This window comes from Rhipicephalus microplus, chromosome 5, assembly GCF_043290135.1.
Source record: "Rhipicephalus microplus isolate Deutch F79 chromosome 5, USDA_Rmic, whole genome shotgun sequence".
Taxonomy (NCBI): Eukaryota; Metazoa; Arthropoda; class Arachnida; order Ixodida; family Ixodidae; genus Rhipicephalus; species Rhipicephalus microplus.
The window spans coordinates 83,173,922-83,193,934 of NC_134704.1; the positions used below are offsets into that span (position 1 = coordinate 83,173,922).

General features: G+C 44.0%; 1 protein-coding gene across 1 annotated transcript in view; it reads right to left on the reverse strand.

Moving 5' to 3' along the window:
* LOC142817849 (cadherin-like and PC-esterase domain-containing protein 1) overlaps positions 1-20,013 on the reverse strand; it is a 226,033-nt gene that overhangs the window by 144,721 nt on the left and 61,299 nt on the right. Inside the window, exon 2 of the mRNA XM_075895727.1 lies at positions 10,385-10,525. Coding sequence (XP_075751842.1) covers positions 10,385-10,408 — 24 coding nt within the window. The 5' untranslated portion in view covers positions 10,409-10,525. The remainder of the gene's footprint in view (positions 1-10,384; positions 10,526-20,013) is intronic.

The window sequence follows — 20,013 nt, forward strand, 5'->3', positions numbered from 1 at the left end:
AAGGAACTCACGTAATTAAAATTGTTTTTTCTTCAACGTTGTTTTGTAGCGAAAGCGCTTTCAAATGATACAGGGAAGTAAAGGGAAAGGATGAAGCAAGAAAATTGGCTTCAGAGAGACTAACGCTCCCCGCTGCCGGGAGCACGGGCGGGTTAAACAAAGTTACCGAGCGAGGAAGCTCCGCGATTTTCCAAAACTCTGCTGCTGCTGCTATCCCAGCGGAGATCGCGATCATTAATGCAAGATGAACCAGCGGGCCGCCCAGCTGACGTTCTGTGGTACAGACAGATGCTCGGTGATCCGGCCTGAAACGCTATATGGAGCAAACCGCCCCGCCCCAAATGTAAAATTCATGCCGCTTCCCTGACGTTCCGTCCGTGCCCCGTCCGGTAGAAAACGTCCTTGCGCGTGAGATGGAGTCGGTGTTTTCGAGGTCAATTCATCCGCCGCTAGCTTTACTCTTGTGTAGGATACCTGGCGTATGAACGCTTATACCTTCAATTACATATAGTTGTGAAGCGCCGTTACGCATTGATTGCGAAGCATTTCTTACCTATCGGCGTGAACTTTGAACATTTCTCATCTATCTATCTATCTATCTATCTATCTATCTACCTATCTATCTATCTATCTATCTATCTATCTATCTATATATATATATATATATATATATATATATATATATATATATATATATATATATATATATATATATATATCTGTCTGTATATCTACCTATCTATCTGTCTGTCTGTCTGTCTGTCTATCTGTCTGTCTATCTATCTAGCCGCCTACGTAGAGGTGTTCTGGTGATCACCGCCTTGGCTTGGTATAGCGGGGAAGCAGGTTTACGAATTTGACTGTCTGGCCATGACATGAATAACGTGAAAATCCTCTCGCGTGCATAGTAAAAGCACTTCCTCCAGAGACGTGTGGCACATATCCAGATACAACGGAGCATGATATGTGGGTATGCACCACACGTGCGTGATAGTTTACGTCAACCGAGCAATGGCGAAAACGGACATTAGTGCTTTGAAATACAAGAGCATTTGAAAAAAAAACCGACGTGAGCAACGTTGACCCCACGAATGCAAGAAAATAAAAATAGATGTTCCAGCACGAATTGAACTCAAAAGTTCTGCGTATGTGTGGGCTATATTACAACTGATCCACGCCGTGTTTTCAAACTGCTTCGAAAATGACCCTGTGCAAGCGGAATGTCACTGAAACGTCAATTGTGGTTGCAGTGCTATCTAATTCTATAACTAAGCAATGACAATTGCATGTATACTCTTACAATACAGGTGCCATTTTGTTTTGACTTCAATTGTCATTCCAGTGTTGGCTATGCTTTTGTAGTATAGTTTATAACAATAAAATTTGTTTTTGTGTGATTCAGAAATCCATATTGAGGTGTTGGTCACACCCTGAGGGATACTCTAACGCATCATATTCACATCCTCATACCGTATCGTGCACTTTGTTTCGTCACATAAAACCACAAGCTACCCTTTAAATTCCACTCTAGTTACCATTCCTGCTAAAGCAACGATGTGCACACAAATACTACGCTTACAAACAAAGAAAAAAAACGTTGATACATCTCGTAACACTTGGCTCAGAGCCAAAGATGTAGCCAAGACAATGGCTCGCTGACTGCTTCGCATGCAAGCCGATTTTCAAGAGGCGCGCGTTCTGCCAAATTTTTTATGCTTAACATCGGTGTAAAAGAGCCGCTTTTCGGCCAAATTTGCACACATCAATCATTTTCCGACGTTTTTGATGCCAAAGTGGTTCCTCCGTAAATGCAGCATCTTGAAGTGATCCAGGTGTCATGGATCACATGAAGTTCCTCAAGTGATCGCGTGAAGCTCCGTCAAACTGCAACTGTTGCTCACAATATTTGCACGGTCCCTTACGCCTACACTTTAGTCGATTCGAAGGAGGATTACGAGCTTGTTTGTTCTCAGTCGTCGTAGTAATGTCTCCACAATTTTCTCCAATAGTTCTCTGCACCTAAGGTGGTTTACCACTGCCTCCGTGATCGGATGCACTGCGCGCTTTATACAACGACTCTTGTTTTGCGCCGCATTCAGAATCGTGCCACGTTTGACGAAACAACGACATCGTGCACTGACATCATCTTGCGATGTCACGTTATGTTACGCCACAGCAACAACCCTAATTTCGACGATTCGTAATGTCATGATGACGTCACGTGGACGCCGCCGACGTGACACCGACGCTGGACTTCGGTCAATTTTTGTGCTTGATAAAACGGCCAACGCTTTCACATTGAAAAAAAAAACACTCTGCCTCATAGGAACGGCATTTGACATTGTCTGGCGTGTAAAACAGGGAGTGATGACCACGTCTTGTAAACTGCTTCTTTTAGAAATGACATTGCTTTTTGTATGCTGACGTTCACGCTCTTTAATGTAAAAAAAAAGCCACGTATGTCGAGCTTCATATCATATCATGGCGAGCAACCGATCGTATATTATATTTACGTGCCTGCGCAGTAATATATAGTAGTAATAATGTATATTGATCGGTCTAAGCGGATCCTGTAGAACTCAATTTTTTCATCCAGTTCACATAAAAAAAGATTAAGACTAGTACCCTTGGTATCTCTCCCAGATAGCAGCAGTTACAGCTGAGGTGATTGATTTGATTGATTTGTGGGGTTTAACGTCCCAAAACCACCATATGATAAAGAAAGATGCCGTAGTGGAGGGTTCCGGAAGTTTCGACCACGTGGGGTTTTTTAACGTGCACCCAAATCTGAGCACACGGGCCTACAACATTTCCGCCTCTGTCGGAAACACAGCCGCCACAGCCGCGATTTGATCCCACAACCTGCGGATGAGCAGCCGAGTACATTAGCAACTAAACCACCAAGGCGGGGCCAGCTGAGGTGAGGGCACCTTTAAAAAATAACCACGCCCTGGTGAACTCTCATATAGACTTGCACTTACAGCTAGACTGTCTAAAGGCATGGCGGTCAAATTCATATCCCAGGCTCTTTGAAGCCAGCGCTCTTTCAGCAGCTCATCCGAAAATATCATCACTGCTCTTTGTCCTATAGCGTGTGAAAGCGAGTGATGCTAAGACGTATCAGCACGTGTCCGTAGCCTTAGCCTTCAGAAGTTTCAACGTATTGCAGAAGTTTCAGCACACTTCCTTCCACGCACCGAAAGTTTTGAGAATCAGGCTGCAAGGTTTTACATACAAGATGTCTACGTGTTGCGGGCAATGCTATCACACAAAGACCTGAACAGCAGGCGGCGGACCGGTCGACAACGACGCTACCGTAGACGTCCCCCAACATAAGTACACACCAGCTTCGAACGAAGTCCGGCCACGTTTGCGCCTTCTATTTATATGCTGCTCGTCCTGGCGGAAACGCCACGTCGATGGCGTCAAACCAGACAGAGGCTTGTCTTTCGAGGAGTACGAACGTTTTTTCTGACGAAGAATAACGACAACTCGCATGTCGTCTCCGGTGCCGAACAGCCCAGAAAACATTGCGGAAAGCCTTGCCATCACCTCGGAAACGGAGACCCTCGAGCGTGTGTTGCGTGGTGACAACTTGTAAGACATGTCCTTTCTCTGAGCCGTCGCAGTGGCGACACCAAAAGAAGCGAAAAAAAAGGCATTCGAATCCCCTGCGATTCTCTTGAAGGGGTCGCCTTTTTAAATAGTTTTCTCTTTTCTTGAACTTCCCCACTTCACATTTATTTCAGACTATCTGTGAAGCTCGACCTGAGCTACGCCCTTCACAAATGTAGCGAAGTTTCTACGCAACATTGACTGCGCACCAAGGGTCTTTTCAAAGCTGAAATCAGTAAGATTTCGTTTTGTGTAAATTGTGGCAGAAACTCAAAAGTATCAGAACACATGAAAGCCTGTGGACGGATTACAAGTATTTTCAAAACTACGACGCGCTTGAAGCACGTACAGACAAGTAAGGGCTGCTCGCGATCATACGCTGGCGGAAATGAAATTTTCTCAACCGGCACTAAACGAATTCGTTACGTTCTACAAACGACGTTCCCTGAAGGAGAATGATGACTGTGCTAATGTTTCAAGAGCACTGCTGACAAACAAATCTACCCGCCGCCTAGCCAGCTCTTTAGACGATCTGCGCCTTTTTTCCTGAGACTTTTCAATGTTGTGGGGAAGGGGTATGCGACGGGGCTTGTAAGGGTAGCTGGCTCACCGCCGTCGTCCACAAGGCCAACTTTCGCTGAGGAGATGTCTTCACAGGGACGGAACGTAATATTTATTTACATGAAGGATGAGCAAGTGAATTGTACAGTGATTTCGTGCAAATGTATATCGCTTTCCACATGACGCAAAATGTTTCGGAATAGGTTCAATACCTTACTGAATTCAGACCAAGCATAGTGTGACAAACGAAAGTTTATTCGGTTCACTTTTATTGTGTCTTCTGGGACAGACACTTCTGCTCTGTTTATTGATACCGACATTGTCGTCATTCGTCAGCTCTATTGCTATAGACTAAAAACTCGTTTATAAATTAGAAGCTAAAGAAAACTTGAACTGCTTAAAATAGACTGCTTGCTTAGAAAAGAAAACAGAATTGTGTGACACGAGAGGGGGAGACATGGATGATACTGGCCACGTGTATGAACTCTCCAATGCAACGCTTGTGTCATGCCTTGCATTCCCTTCTTAATCATTACACATTAAAAAGTGACTTTGTGTCTCCTTTTTGGCACTTCTGAGAATCGGGACGGCTCACTGCTCTCCCATAGTTGAGGACGAAGTACTCGAAAGCGTTAACCTTTTTTTTCTAAACACCAATTTAGTTTTACTTTGTTGTCCATGAGGCAAGTTGCGCTTAAAATCCGTAAACTCTAGTGGTTACTAATACGTATATGTTTGTTGATTTTATTAGTTTTACTATTCTATTACTACTATTAGCTTTTGCACTTGCTGCTTTTCTCTTGTTTAAGCCTTGTTCACAAATGATCTCCCGTTTTTAAAATGATATAACTTTCCTTGCTGATTTTTTAAAATTATATGTGAACCAAATTGTCGCTGTGCTGCGGTGACCCCTCATGAATGGGGGCGACGGACGAGTCTAGCTGTGGGCAGCCAGATTTTATTCATCGCTTCTCTGTCCGCTTCTGAAATGGACACAGATAAAGTTTAATGATTTATTTATTTATTATTATAATTAGTTGATTGATTGATTTTATGGCCCGTCATTTTTTTCAACACGGAGGTCTGAAGGAGGCGGTGACTACTGCTGTCGCACATCAGGCGACTTCAAGTATCAGTGGTCCACCCACCAAAAAGTTTGCATAGGTTGGGCCACCTATTTGCTGAGAAACATGGGCGAAATGGTCCAATGAGTAGCACGAGCACACCACGCAATGATGTACCCGGTCAACGCCTTGAAGACTCTACGCAGGGCAAGAAGGTAGAGTCCCGTGGAGTGGGAGAGTTGAGCTCTTTTGTGGAGAAGATGGCCGCTAACATGAATGCCAGCATTGGTCCATAGTTACGTTGAGGCACTGGATTCCTGAGAACTGCTACTGTGACGCCGTCCCACGCTGATAAACAGTCTGAGCTTTGTCACGACCACGTGTAGCCGACAGTGCCTGTGTTGAGATTTTGGCTCCATGAGAACGGAAACAGCGACGCTTTCTCACACTGTACATCCCGCTCAACAAAAAGTTGTTCACCATACCTCCGTCGGGTTCTTTGTTGCCCAACCACAGCGAACTCCCTGCTCCTCCTCCAGGACAACGTTGGGATTCGTGCCTGCGGCCAGGCACTGACATCGGGGGGGAAAGCATTCTTACCGACAGTTTTACACACAATGGCATCTGGCACGACGAACGGCAGGTTAGAATGTAACAATGCCAAAACACGATTCTTGCGCGTCCAGTCTTTGGTTGAATGCAAACAATAAACTTATATTTGCGTTGCACAAAAATAGCTAATCTTTCTATTTTTCACATGCTTCATTCCTGTTTTAATACATTCAGACGACCTTTGAAGTACGCGCGAGGCTAGGTAGAATGAATACAAATGACATCTTCTTGCAGAGACTTGAAGCGTACGCGAATAAACAGCCTGTCACGTCGTGTGTGAAGCCTGATGCATCCAACACGATGTTATCCGCGTAGGCCACACTTTCCTAAGTTCGGTCACTTGCATGACACCCACGTGGTGTCTGCGTCATTCACGGATGCCCGCTGAGAGCTCTGGCAGAGCGCATTTTGTCGCCCCAAAAAAACGCGAACAAGCGCCCTCGAATGCAACTTGAATCGTTGCGTGCGAGAAAACGCGAGCCTGTAGCAGGGAGAAATTTACACACTACGGATATTTTCTCGGCTTAAAGTAGAAGAAACACGTGTTTGCGCTTGGCACCGATACTTTTTGCCCCGGGAGCAACGTGAAATAAAACAAAAACGTTCAGAAGCTCTTGCTCAAGCACGAAAATTTTTTCTTCTTTCTTTCTTTCTTTCCTTCTTTCTTTCTTTTTTCTTTCTTTCTTTCTTTCTTCCTTCTTTCCTTCTTTCTTACTATCCTTCTTTCTTCATGTCTTTTTTTATTTCTCTCTTCCTTTCCTTTTTTCTTTCTTTCTTTGTGCAACATCATTATTACTCCAGCTTGACTTTTTCCTCCCTCCATGGCAGTAATCTTACCTCAACTCATCTAGCTGCCTAACTGCGCGGCACTTTTGTCGCGACAGGCCCTGACGACTGTCGTGCGCGAAACACTGAAATGCAACAGCGAAACGTGACACAACTTCAATGAAAGCAGGCAGATATTGAAGCAGAGAAACGTATAGGACGTTAGTTGTACAGTCTTAAGCGTAGTGGAACATTGTAGAATAAAGTAGTAGTGTTCACTTAGGAGAGCACAATCAGCAACCCCTGTAACATTGTTTGCTTCATTACCTGCTTGTTTTAATTTAAGTTACGCCAACGAAAAAATTTGCCCTTTTAATTCCCTTCTTTCATTCAACAATAGAATGCGATAGCGTATAATAACAGCTGAACACGACAAAAGATCAATTTGCCAGGTCAGATGCGGCTGATGGCCTACGTGCCCATGATCTAGAGCGGATCAGTCACTGAAAATAGCAAACGCCAAAACAACTGCGACCGGCGAAAGCCTACTTGCGTGCAGCCGCTATTCTGTACGCTTCCTGGCACCGTGTCATGCATGAACTATGGCAACATCATGTAAATTGGTAACTCATGACAGCTTCGAATTAAAAAAAATGAGGAGGGTGATGACAAGGTTGCAGATTGTTTGAGAGTGTTAGGATGGTTGCTATAAAAATCACTGTAGTGGAAGTACTTCTTTTTGAACACAGAGCGATTGAAAGAGGGGTACCACAGGCATGTTTATAATTTTCCAATTCAGTTTTAAACAGATTATGCTATCGTTTCCGCGTGCCATGACGGGCTTCGCAGCTGCTAACCGTCGATGAACAGTCACAGCTGTTACGTCATCCACATGCGTTAAAACCGACTGAGATAAACTTTAAACTCCGATGGGCCCATTGTATGGGGCAGGGAATATGTGATACGTGAATTCCATGATCTTGTGACTACACAGCGCTCAAATACTCGAAGGCCATGCGCTGTAGGTTATTTTTGTTTGCTCGGCAGCAGCTATGCGTGTACACACCTCGCTCTAGTTTGGCTTGTTTTTTGTACGAGATACAAGTTTCACCTGATTAACAATAGAGTTTGTATGCCGCATTCTTGTATTCTGTGGATCACGGTGACAAAGACACTCCTTGACAGGAAAGGATTAAAGTATATAGCAAAAGAATAAACTGTAAGTACAAAGATGCCTCTCTAGCCTAGCCATGCATGGCGCGGTGAAAATTACCGATTAAGATAAAGATAACTGAAGAACAACAAACAGCACACACATTTATCACACACATTTTATCACAATGCCAACGTATTGTGAAATTCTGTTGAAAGTGCTGCGTAACGCGGAATATACGCATTTCATTCAAGACATGCAAGAAACGGACACTTGAGCAATAAAAATTAAAAGTGCGCAAGACTGTCGTAGATTGTTGTTTAGAAAAACCCTAAAAAATACATACTTCATTTCCTTTTGCTATGTGCTCGCATTTCACGTAGCATTAAAAAATAACATGTTACCTTGCTTCTATATGCACAATTAATATAAATGAAGGTTATGAGCACGACAAAGGGGTGAAATAAACGCATATTACGAGGGCTCCTTAAAATGTAGCCGCCACAATGTCCGTTACAATGAATGTCGTTTGTGAACTGACTACTATCTAACAGTCGAACTCAACATTCTGCACTAAGGCTACTCTGACGCTGCGCCAGTAAAGATTGTCATAATAAAACTAAAATACTATATTTTACAGAATGACGCAAGATAAAAAAATGAATGTTAGAAATATAAGAGCGACCCACTTTCAAGGCTACGTCATCGCTATAGCACTACGCACACAGTAGCTACTCTTAAGTAAAAACCATCTTTTGGTATGTGCTCTCTTTATTTATACAAGAACTTGGTTTACAATATACATGTTAAAATCTTTAGAATATGAACATTTGTGCAGAAAATCCAGTGAGCTCGCCCGGCAAACTGGAGTGGCTTCCTACATCGCGTGATAGCCAATGCACTTTTTCTTCTCTGTTCTATCCTGGCGGCTTCTCGAACCCACCTATTAGGCACTGCGTATGCGGAGCTAAAGTGGCCTCCATTTCTCATAGGTGAAGAGGCCTCACCCCTCTCTTCCGAAGGCACGCCCAGGAATTCAAGCCGCCGTCCTGTATAGCGTGCTTCGTGGCAGTAAGACTCAATATGCGGCAAAGCCAACCCTAAAAATAGGAAGTTTGTTGCGTTGAATGTCGGCATGGCCAGTGATACCCACATTTTGGCCACGATAAAAAGAAGAAAAAAACACTTACATAAAATATTTTCTGACTTTCGGTGGCACTCATAAACCAAGGTCAACTAAGCGTTCACATGCCTAAATATTCACAAACGAAGAAAAGTAAAATAGATCCCTGCGAAAACATTCTTCAGATGCGGCGTCCCAAGGAGTTCAGGCAGAGAAGCGAAATGAGTGAAACCGAAGTCGGTAAGTTGTCCCTCTACATTCCACTGCGATTTTGTTTCTGCTATGGTCAAAACTTTCATAATTTGCAGACAGCGTCACGAACATCCAGCGTTTTCATCAGAAACGTGGAACTTTCTTGCTTTAAAATACGCGTACATCTACTGACACTCTTAAGTGAAGAAAGAATGCCCAGTATTTCTATTTGTTGTGAGTTCAAGCATTATATAGACAAAATTCATAATGAGCAACCAGGCATAGCACTACAACAAAATTGGACATCGACACAAATGTCGCAAATTAATCGATAAAGTCCAGCGTTTTAAGCCCGAACTTTCTTATTTTATACAGTGGTACCCCCTCTAAATTCACGCAACGGCATCAGGCAAAGCTGTGTTTAAAACACTCCCAGGAAGCACCGCGATATTTTTTATTTAAATAAAAACAGGACTCATTTTCTTGTAGGGCACCAGAATTCGCAAACTATAAAACCAAGTTAGCGCCACATTATCTCCAGCATTCGCCAGCTCTTGTTCATGTTGGAAAATTTGTTCATTGGTCAAGGCATCCATTGACATTGTCAGTTTATTTTTGACAAGATAAGAACAAAGCTACACAAAAACTCTGGCCTAGTCATTCCTAATGCCTTAAACATATTTCAAACTGCCACTGTTTCAGTATACGCCTTTCCCATTGAATTGTTTTTAGTGTGTTCGTTTTCTTTTAAAATTTGATTACCCCCGCCTCTCTTTTTTCGTCCCGTTAAAGAGTAGCAAACTGGTATCATGCATTTTGTTACCCTCGTGGCCTTTTCGCTCCCTATCATGCTGTGTTGCTCTTTCCTTCTAGAACTTTCCAGGTAATTTACGCATGCCTAGTAGAACAGTTCACAGCATTGATGCGCCCCGATTCAAACTCACAATTCAAAGCTCATGGTCGTCCCGCATTCAGCTCCCTCACTGCTACTACGTGATCCCTCCTTCAGTATGGAAGCCCGACTCTGAATAAACAAAATAATTTCACGTGAATTTTCTTATTTCTCGGGGAGCAGCAAACTATTACAGAGCATGTTTTCTGGAGCTGTAATCTCGACGTGACCACATGTCGCTGTAAACCGACTAAAAGATGGTGGTTGTACCAAGTCAAAAAAATCATAGAAGTTTCAAATGCCGGCTACTAATTTTATTCACTACACGCGTAAAAAGATTACTGAGAAAAGTTTATTCACCATGTGGGGGAAAGGGCACACGAAAGAAAAAAAAGGCCAAAACTCACCGTTTTGAAGAACCCGCGCCTCATGCCGTCCAGATTTTTAGCCGCCAACCGGGAATATAGTGCTTAAGTGCGGCGCTAGAGAGCACCGGCAGCGCTGACGCTTCCTCATGCCGATAAATCCCGGTGAATGCCATGTAACAACTGAAATATAATGATGCACTTAATTAGTGTTCAAATAAATTGAGTTAAAGAAGTTTGCAAATGGAAAAGTATTTTTCTTGTAAAGAGCACACAAAATATACAATGCGTTTTTCGTTGACTATTATTCTTCTCCATAGCTCACACAGTTGAAGCTAAGATGAAGTTCTTGAATGAAAATTAGGGTGTGGTGTTCAGAACTACTAAGCTACTACCTGATAAATAGGCTTACTCTAGTGAGACTTATCGGGTAAAGTCGAGCGCCGAGACTTACTTAACATCTATCTAAGACATGTATACCCCTTTTTATTGGAATAAAGTTTTTCTATTCCTTACAATGGCAATTGTATTGACACTTTAATAGATTTTTGCCGTTCCCTACCGCGTAATAACGTACAGCATAAACACCTGCATTCTACAGCGTAATAACGAACATGTCAAACTTTGTCATCGTTATATCGGGAAAAATAAGGTAGTTTAATCACGCACAATTAGTAAAGATGAAAAGACCCACTCGTAGGATGACGTCAAACAAAGACACGGGAAACATATCAGCGTCTGTATAACAAAATTGACACACCCGAAAGGGCAAAGCGTTCGTAAAGGGCGCAGGGGAAGCCCGGGAACAACGAGATCTAAAGTGCTACAGGCATGCGGCAGCAGCAGCAGCGACGACATTCTTGTTAGCGCGCGCACCTCATTACTGAGCCCCTACGACGCGGAGTGCACTGAGCGAGTCGACTTGTGAGAAGTGGCGCTCTCGACTTTGAGACGACGTCGACGACAACCTCGGCGGCCTAGAGGCAAGCGCGTCGAGGAATAGTAACACGGAGACGCGTCTTCGTTTGTTTTTCGAGTGACAAGAGAGCAGCCATGGATGTCCTTGGCGTGACAAGAGCCTCGACAATGACGCGAACAGCAATGGAGGAGGAGATGATGGTGACGACCGGGGCAAAACAGGAAAGAAAAAAAAGCGAAAGCTTGAAGGGCTTGGACTCCGGAGCAGAGGGTGAAGACAATCCTTTCGTCTGACGTTCTTCTCTTTCTCCTCTTCCGTCTCTAAGACCCGCACCCCTTCGCGGTGGCCCGGTCTTTTACCCTTGACTCGGCCTTGCTCTCCCCATAGGAACCCTTCTCGTCGCGAGGGTCGTGGCATGAAATAAATTGTATGTCTTCCGGGACGCTAAGAGAACAAAATATGAGGGTAAGGAATGGGAAGGGAAAAGGGCGGGGGGTCTCTGCGTCTGGATGGAGTGCGGCGCACTGATGGATGAAGTGTACACGCCTGGGGGCTTTTGTCTCCGCTGTGGCTTTCCGCACACATATACACACAGTACATAACTTTTTGCTGCCTCCGGCGGTGACCGCGCTATAAAAAGGCTCGCGCCGCTTCCGCTGTGTTCGGAGTGTGCGGCAAGCTGTGCATGGTTTGATGTTTTCGACGCACATTTGAAGAGCTCTATATGCGGCCTGAATAACGGTGAAGTTCGACCTGGGAGGAACATTAGTCTGCCCCGAGTGAAGGAAAGAAATATGGGTGTGTCTGAGGGGCCTGGTCCCAGGGCCATGAGTAGCACATTAAAATGTTGGTCGTTGGTCGTAACAGTGAAGACCTTGGGCTTAGTGAGTTTGCCGTACTTTCCAGCGTTTTGCGGAAGACAATTCACGCAATCAACTACCTTTGGCGGCATGCTTCATGGATTAATATACACCCTAAATAACCCTCAGCACACTCTGTACTAAACAAAAGTCATGCTCACCCAAGGGGGGCGGGGAGATATAGGGGATGTAATGCCACCAAACCACCCCCTTGTTTAAGCGGGAGAAGGTTGGGAAGTTGAAAATAGGGGCGTAGCCAGAAATTTTCTGAGAAAAGGTCGGACTCCCTTAAGGTATTTCTCCTACGCCCTCGTTTTCCCCGTCTAAATAGCTGAAGCCTACTTGTGTCCCAGCAAGAAGGAGAGAAATATAAAGGCAAGACAGCAAAGTTAACCAGAAGTCTCCGGTTTGCTACCCTGTGATTGGGAAGGAAAAAGTAGCGTAAAAGAGTGAAATAAAAGAACAGTTGGTGATATTAGGCGAACAAAAATGTGGTGATGGAGCACTATCCGAGCACTATAGGAGCAACAATGTCTGCAAAGCATGCAAAGAGGTTTATTGAGCGAACCTAACGGGCAGGTGCAAGATTCGAGATAGCGACAAGACGAGGAAGATGGAGGCGCTCGAGCGCCGATCTTGTGGTGCCTTAGTCTGCGATGATGCTTGATGTTCCCTGGTGTTGTCATGATCCCTTCATTATAAGAGTAACAGTTTAATCAACCAAGCAATGACTATTAAAAAATTTCGAGGCCACACTGCATCAATATAGCAACAGCGTGATATGAAGTGGGGGATCTACGTGGTGTATAAATAAACCTTGCAAGAGCTTACACGTGCCGCGTGATGCAGTGTTTTAAGAAATGGTTGCGTGTGGTATTAGTTTAAAGTACGTTGAATATTTGCGGCTTTACAGAGGCCATAGCAGTAATTCTACACCGATTTGCAACTTCGAATTTTCTTTCTTTTCAAACTTCAAATAAGAGCGCCACTTGTTCCCACTCTTGGCCATTTATGGTCATTAAATGCCACTCAGGACCATTCTAGTAGCTATGCTTTAAAGTACGCTTTCCTTCGTCTTTTTGATGGTAGCCGAAAAATTTCCATCACATTCAAGGAAGCCTTGCATGGACCATAATATATCTGCTCCTGACATGTCACATTCTTAACTCAACAATTGCCAATACCCGTTACGTAGTGGTGCATGTCTTTGCAAAGCCTCACAACCCACTTACGAAAGACTTGAAGGCCCGTGTAGCCGAATGACACCGTCCAGCGTGCCGGACTCAGGGCCACGAGCCGGACACGGGTGACAACATGCAGCGTGTTGGCAAGATTATTTCCTTCAAGCCGTGAAGCGATGAATAAGCGAGGACCCTGAAAGCGACCACGGACGTTTAGAGTGTCGACAAAAGCGGGCGTTGTTGCAGTGCTGCCTTGTATCATTTCGTTGTTGGCGCCACGCGCTCTTCCGCGCACTTCGAAATGGAACGAAAGGCGGCTATTTAGAAAGAAATAAATACCGACAAAACGGCATTTTGATGAGGTGATGCCACCATTGTCCTATTTTCCTCGAATACATGGATATGCAATGCATCGCGAGCGCATGGAAGACATCATCGGTTCTGATAGCGGTCCTTGATCGCCATGGGAGTGTTCCCAAAACTGCGCTGCACTCCCTTAACTTCAGCAAGAGCGCATGAAATGTTTCTTTATTTCTTTAGTCATTCACTTCTATTCATTTCTTTTGGACGACGCCGTTTTTTTTCCTAGAGAAAAAATGTAAAAAAAGAAAGGAATGGAAGCAGCTTGCTCAAAGTTGTTTCTCACAATCCGCATAGACACCTCTAACGGCAAAGTGTTGTTATGTTTAATAATGCTCATCTTCGAGACAAAACATTAGGAAAGGTTAATTCATTCACAGTTTCCGTGTCACCGTACAACCAGTCAAAACGCCGTAATAACAATATGGCATACAGTTATCAAGAAGGCGTTAAAATAATAAATTAAGTTGTGGTGAAGTACTTTGCCAACAAAGAAAGGAACGTTAGAGGCAGAAAAGCAATGCCTGTACTTGACAAGCAAAGTTTAAGTTAGGGAGTTCATAAAGGAGATAATTTAGGTCGTTCGTTTTCAGTCAGCCTTCCGACCACTTCCACCTTGTAAACAATCATCGAGCATTTGCAACGCTTAAACACCGTCTACGTAGACACAAGGTGTCAGAACTTTGATTCATATTTTCTGAACACCAAAATATTTCATCGCGGAAAAAAGCTAAAATGCTCTCGTAGATCAAACGGCGCTTAAAAACAGGCACAACGAGTAAACAAGACGACGAGCTGCCTGTAACGCTACGCGTAACGTAATTAAGCCATGCCGCAGAAGGTAAATATAGCCTAGAAATATTCTTGGTTCACACCAGCTTCAAGCAACGTCCCGCCATTCTAATCGTATTACACTAGCTGCGAGCCGCACGACTATTTTGTCCGACTAGCAAACGAAGTTACAAGGCGCAATCTCCTTCCGCCGACAAATCACGAGGAGAGTCCTATATTCGCTGGCCCCACGTTGCAATAAGTTTTCTACGCACTCGTCTCTTTGCGCGTGTGCATATTTCCCGATCTTTTTACTTCGATTCGTTCGCATCGATTGGCTGTGGCCCCCTCGTACTGTAAATAGCAACAAACGTGGCCTGCAGGAGATTTCGCGTGAGGACTCTCCCGCTGAAACATAGAAGTGAAAAAATCTCAAACACGGAGAGGGAAGAAACACAGTTCGATAGCCGAGTCTTGAAAAAAAAAACGAAGGTGGCGGCGGTGGGCGGCGAGGCCAGGCAACGGTGGCGTCTACACTGGCCGCCCCTGCAAACATACCCCGCACGTGCGGCTCTCGACAAGCTTTCCTTTTGCGCCGAGAGAATCGATACACCTGCCCCGGAAAGGATACGAGTGGCCGCGACTGACTATTTCCGCTCACCTATTGGCTTCGTGTAGATTCGCTCCAGCCGTATTTAGTACGAGCGGCGCGCCGCAAGCACTTCTCACTGCCGCTTCTATTTTTTTTTTTTTGACGATTGAACAAACTTTACGCGCTGCTTTAAATCTTCAAAAAGTTTACGCGGAAGCAAACATTACAATCTAGGGTACAAGAACTCAACTATAATTCCTGCTGAAAAACGTGATATTGGTTCTAAAAAGAGATGTACACATATATAAATACGACTAGACACTAGAGTCGCCTTTGACCTCATCGATATTTTTCATTATTCAAATATGTAAAAATTGGATTGTGGTTGAGTTTTCAGTCACAAATAATGCATGATTGCTTTTATTTGTACCACGATGAACAATAGATTAATATGCGACGCTGCACTGTGAGTGACGTATGCACGTCCGCATTACCTCTTTTTCCTTTCCTCTTCTGCAATTGCACCCAAACATTTCTTTATTTGTGGGCATGTGGTTAGTATAAATTATTTGGTTATATATAGCAAAGGAGGTGATCCTTGGTTAACCTTCCTGCTTTTAAAATTCATTTTCCTGCCGACGGTGCTAGAGAAGCCGGGTTATTGTGAATTTTGAATAAGTCAACTTAACACAACAGCCTTCTAAAATCCCTTATGTGTGTTTTATAGACCACGCTGTGGATGTTCTAGCACTGAAGGTGCGTCTTCTATTGTTCCAAGCAATCTCACTCACCATCGTTTATACGAAGTAGTTGTTACGACTACCATCCCCTGAAAATTTGTTATCAGTTACCATCATCTGCATTTTTTCCATCAGCTCTATCTCAATTATTTCTATATTCGTAGAGAAGGCACTTATCACATTTCACCACTGTTCAGGTAGCAAAAAACTTCAGTGTGTCAAACATGTTGAATTTTTGCAAACAACAATCCAAGCCATGGAGTCACCTTACATTACAAGCCTAGAAGCAATGAGCAGCAATTGAGAACGTAAGTTATTTTGACATAGCCGTTATCAAACACCACTGGTTATATAACGTCCACTCGATCGCATTTGCCCTTCCACGCTCCGTATTTCATCGCGCAATTTCTTGCACTCGGCATGCCTGAAGGATATCACGTGTGAAATAGTGGGGTCTTTCGTTTACTTGAGAGATGGGACTTTCATTAATTCTTCCTAACGAACCGGGTGCCTCGACAGATGCCGTCACTTAAAAAGAAAACGTACGCGCTGATGAAAGAATAAAGCTAATGTATTTATGTGGACAACCACGGACAAGAAAAGACAAATGGTAACACAATCTGCGAGCGTTTCACTACCTCAAAGAAGTCAGTGAATCATTCATCCTGATTTTGCAAGGGCACTGGAAAAATAAAACAAAATGATATCCCACATACACTTCATTTTAAATTACCTTATCTAAGTATTTAAGCGGAGTTGTGACCACGGCTTTGTCAACTAAACATTCTTTCGCGAAAGGTTTGACTTCTATTCGGATATCATGCGGCCTCACATCGGATTTTTTTTGGGTATACATTTAAGTTTCTTGGCTCTGGTATTCCGTCCACCATGCACGCGTCTTTCTTTTTTCCATGCTTTTCAGAATTGAGATTGATGGTTCAGAAAGCATAAAAGGTTTTTTTTTCATAGGAGGATCACGTATTAGAGAAGCTCCGCGTCATTTTTTCTGTTTTTTTTTTTTCCTGAAAGATATTAGGGCCGCTAAAGCTGCTCGGGTCGGCCTCATAAAACTCGTCGGCTTTAAGGGCGTCCCAGGCGGAATTTCAAGTGCTTCCGGTGTTATTGCTGTCACTTGAAGCCTTACTTTGGTCGTACAGATTGATGAATGAACCCAAATAGATGGCATGTTTTGAGGCTAGGCACGCATCTTTGAAGGATAGAGCTGGAAAGTATGTTTGGGAGTGGCGGAGAATTGAGCAGCACAACCACGTGAGCTATTTGAACTCGACCATCTTTTGGCAACGTTTGAAAGTGCATGTTCACGTCCAGCTAGGGCACGGGTTCAATTCCCAGTGATGGTAACTACATCTCGGTAGAACGAGCTGCACAATCGCTGGTGCGCTTCAACTTAGGTATACCTTATACAAACACAGGTGCTAAAGATAGCTCATAGTACACGGGCACGACACGTCTCTTTCCATTGCTAAGGCTTTGTACGCCTCCGAAATGGGTTAATATTTTTTGCAAGTTCGCGTGCCCAAACTACGATATATTTACGAGAAACGTAGTAGTGGAGGATTCCGAAAACTTCATCCGCCTTATCTTCATTAACGTGAGCCTAATTAGTCTTTTATAAACCATTCGGAAGGAAGTACTCCTCCGTAGCTCAGTGGTCAACGCCTCGCACTCATAATGGTAATTCGGAAGGAAACACAATTCGATAGCCGAGTCTCGATAGACTTGCTTTACTTGGGCCCGGTAAGAAAAGCGAGACTTGAAGTGCAGCGAAAGCAGCGATAGCAGACGACGACTCTCATAATCATATGGTGGTTTTGGCACATTAAACCTCATATACCAATCAATCAACGCAATAGCAGACGTCGGTTCCGGAGCCCTCTTTTACGGCGTCTCTCATAATGATATTAGGGTTTTGAGATGCGAAACCCAATATTATTACGTCACAAAACTTGCGCACGAGTGCACTAAAGAAGCAGGGAGCAAGTGTCATGCACGCTCATATAATAATGTAAAAGGAGTCTATATTTGTCGGGGAAATCACGTAAACAGTTAAGGTGCAGTCACAGCATCAGACTGCAGTAATGGTACAAGCGCAAGTGCGCGTACCGCTGCACGTTTGGAAGCAAGGTATCGACGAGGAAGCACTGAAGCGGACGCAACGTCATGCTCCGGTCTTTCGAGAAGGCTGCATTGCCAAGGAAGCATTGGACTGTTGCAGGGAACATTGCGTTCCCGTGCAACTCACCTTGCATGAACTCGAAAAAAGTAAACTCACGAGAAATGAAATATCCTGATAGTCGGTCGACCATAACCCCGGACTTAAACACACAAGCTGCACAAATTCAAACACAGGCAAAAACGCACGCTCGCACATTCAAAGAAAATTTCGGGTCATTTGGTATTCGGTACTTCAATGAACCTTCATGTTTCTGTCTCTTAGCGTTCACACGTGAAACTACAAAGTTTGAAATGTGTAATTTCAAACTTATGATCTAAGCCAGGCGGAGTTTCATAACTCACGGTGAAACAGCGATTTATAATGGACGAGAACACAAAAAAATGAGAAAACGCACGACGAGGCACTGACTATCAACTGAAGGTTTGTTTAGACAAAGCCAGTCCTCATAGCTTTTTCTTTTTCGCCATCACCTAGCGGAGCTTGAGTGCAGCTTTAGTTGTGAAAGTTACAAAACACTGATTTGTGATGTATTATTAACGCACTAATTTAACTGATTTATTGCCCCGTGTGTACAAACGTTCTCTACATGGCCGCCTCGTGCGAAAATTGTTCATACTCTGAATCTGTTTTTGCAGCGTTCACATGTGAAAGCTTTCTCTTTGTGTCCGGGAAACACCAGGCAACTAGTGCGTACAAAAGTATCGGAGTTAAATGAAGCAAAGGTGCAGAAAGATTCACATAATTGCATTAAATTAGGGCATGTACAAAGTATCGTTCATATGGGCAAGCGCACCCCAAGGTCAAGGATTGTGCGTTCGTTGAAATTCCTGAAAACTGATCAGGTTTGGCTCGATATACCGCCGCCCCGATTCATATCTCATCAGTCACGGTACATCAAAAGCATACACTCGACAATTGACGGATGTTTTTCAACTCACTAAGTGAGAGAATGAGAGAGAGAAAAGACAATTTATTTATCCGGCGGATGACCGTCTTAGCCCCATGAGGGGAGGCCCACATCACCTCAGCGTGACGTACTCTACTCGGCAAGTAGCCCTCGCTAATCCCACTTTCTGCTGGCACTCGCGCCTGCCCCTGCGCTCGGATGGTAGCGAACACCTGGCGCTTTCGCTAAGGCGCTCCTTTTTCCGTTGGTCGCTTCCCGCGGCGCCCACAAGTCACAGTGGTATCGTCATCAGTGTATTCGCCTCTTTTGGAATTTGTTCACAATCCCACAAAATGTGGGCTGTGGTAACTGTTTGCATTTCACACCTCGTGACACGTCGCTCGTATATACAAAAGAACACGAGTGCTTCATAACCACTGGCATGGGCATAGAGTAACATAGAAAACAAATGTTACTGTATGGCGTGGTTAGCAAACCCAGTCTGCAGTAACTGGAACGTCACCACCTCGCTTCGGGTCAGGCCCGATTGATATTTTAAAGAACAAAAAACACTTGAAGGTATCGGCATATGCCCCCTCATTTTTAACGCGTTGACCTGAACTAAACAAAGCACCACCCAAACACTCCGTACAGATGACTAACCATCGAAAACGAAACGTGCGACCCCGGTATTAACCACAATCTGCAGTCGATGAAGCTGTCTTTTTTGCTGCGCGTTTTTTTTTATTTCTTCGACACCGCATATAAAAGATGCATGCTTCAAACGTTAGTCTAAACATACCCCGCAGACTTTTGTCAGCATGGTTATAAAACACTGCTGATCGATAGTCGAGGCTTCTGAAAACACACGAGCCTAACATTCCAAAGCAGCATGCAGCCTGGAATCTGCAGATAATCTTCAAAGTCAGCTAAAAGTTGTTCCCTGTTCATTGTGCAATTGATGTATTTTATCCAAATTACATTAACCACGTCATGTACCCAAATGCATGGCCATTGGCCAATTGGAGCGCTGTGATCTGCATAGTTCCCAAGGCCGCCATGTGCCCGCACACGTGATCACACCTGAAGTAAATGACGCGTTCGAAGACAAAAAAGAAAAAAAGAAAAAAGTAACTGAATATACAAGCAGTGAATGGTGATGAGT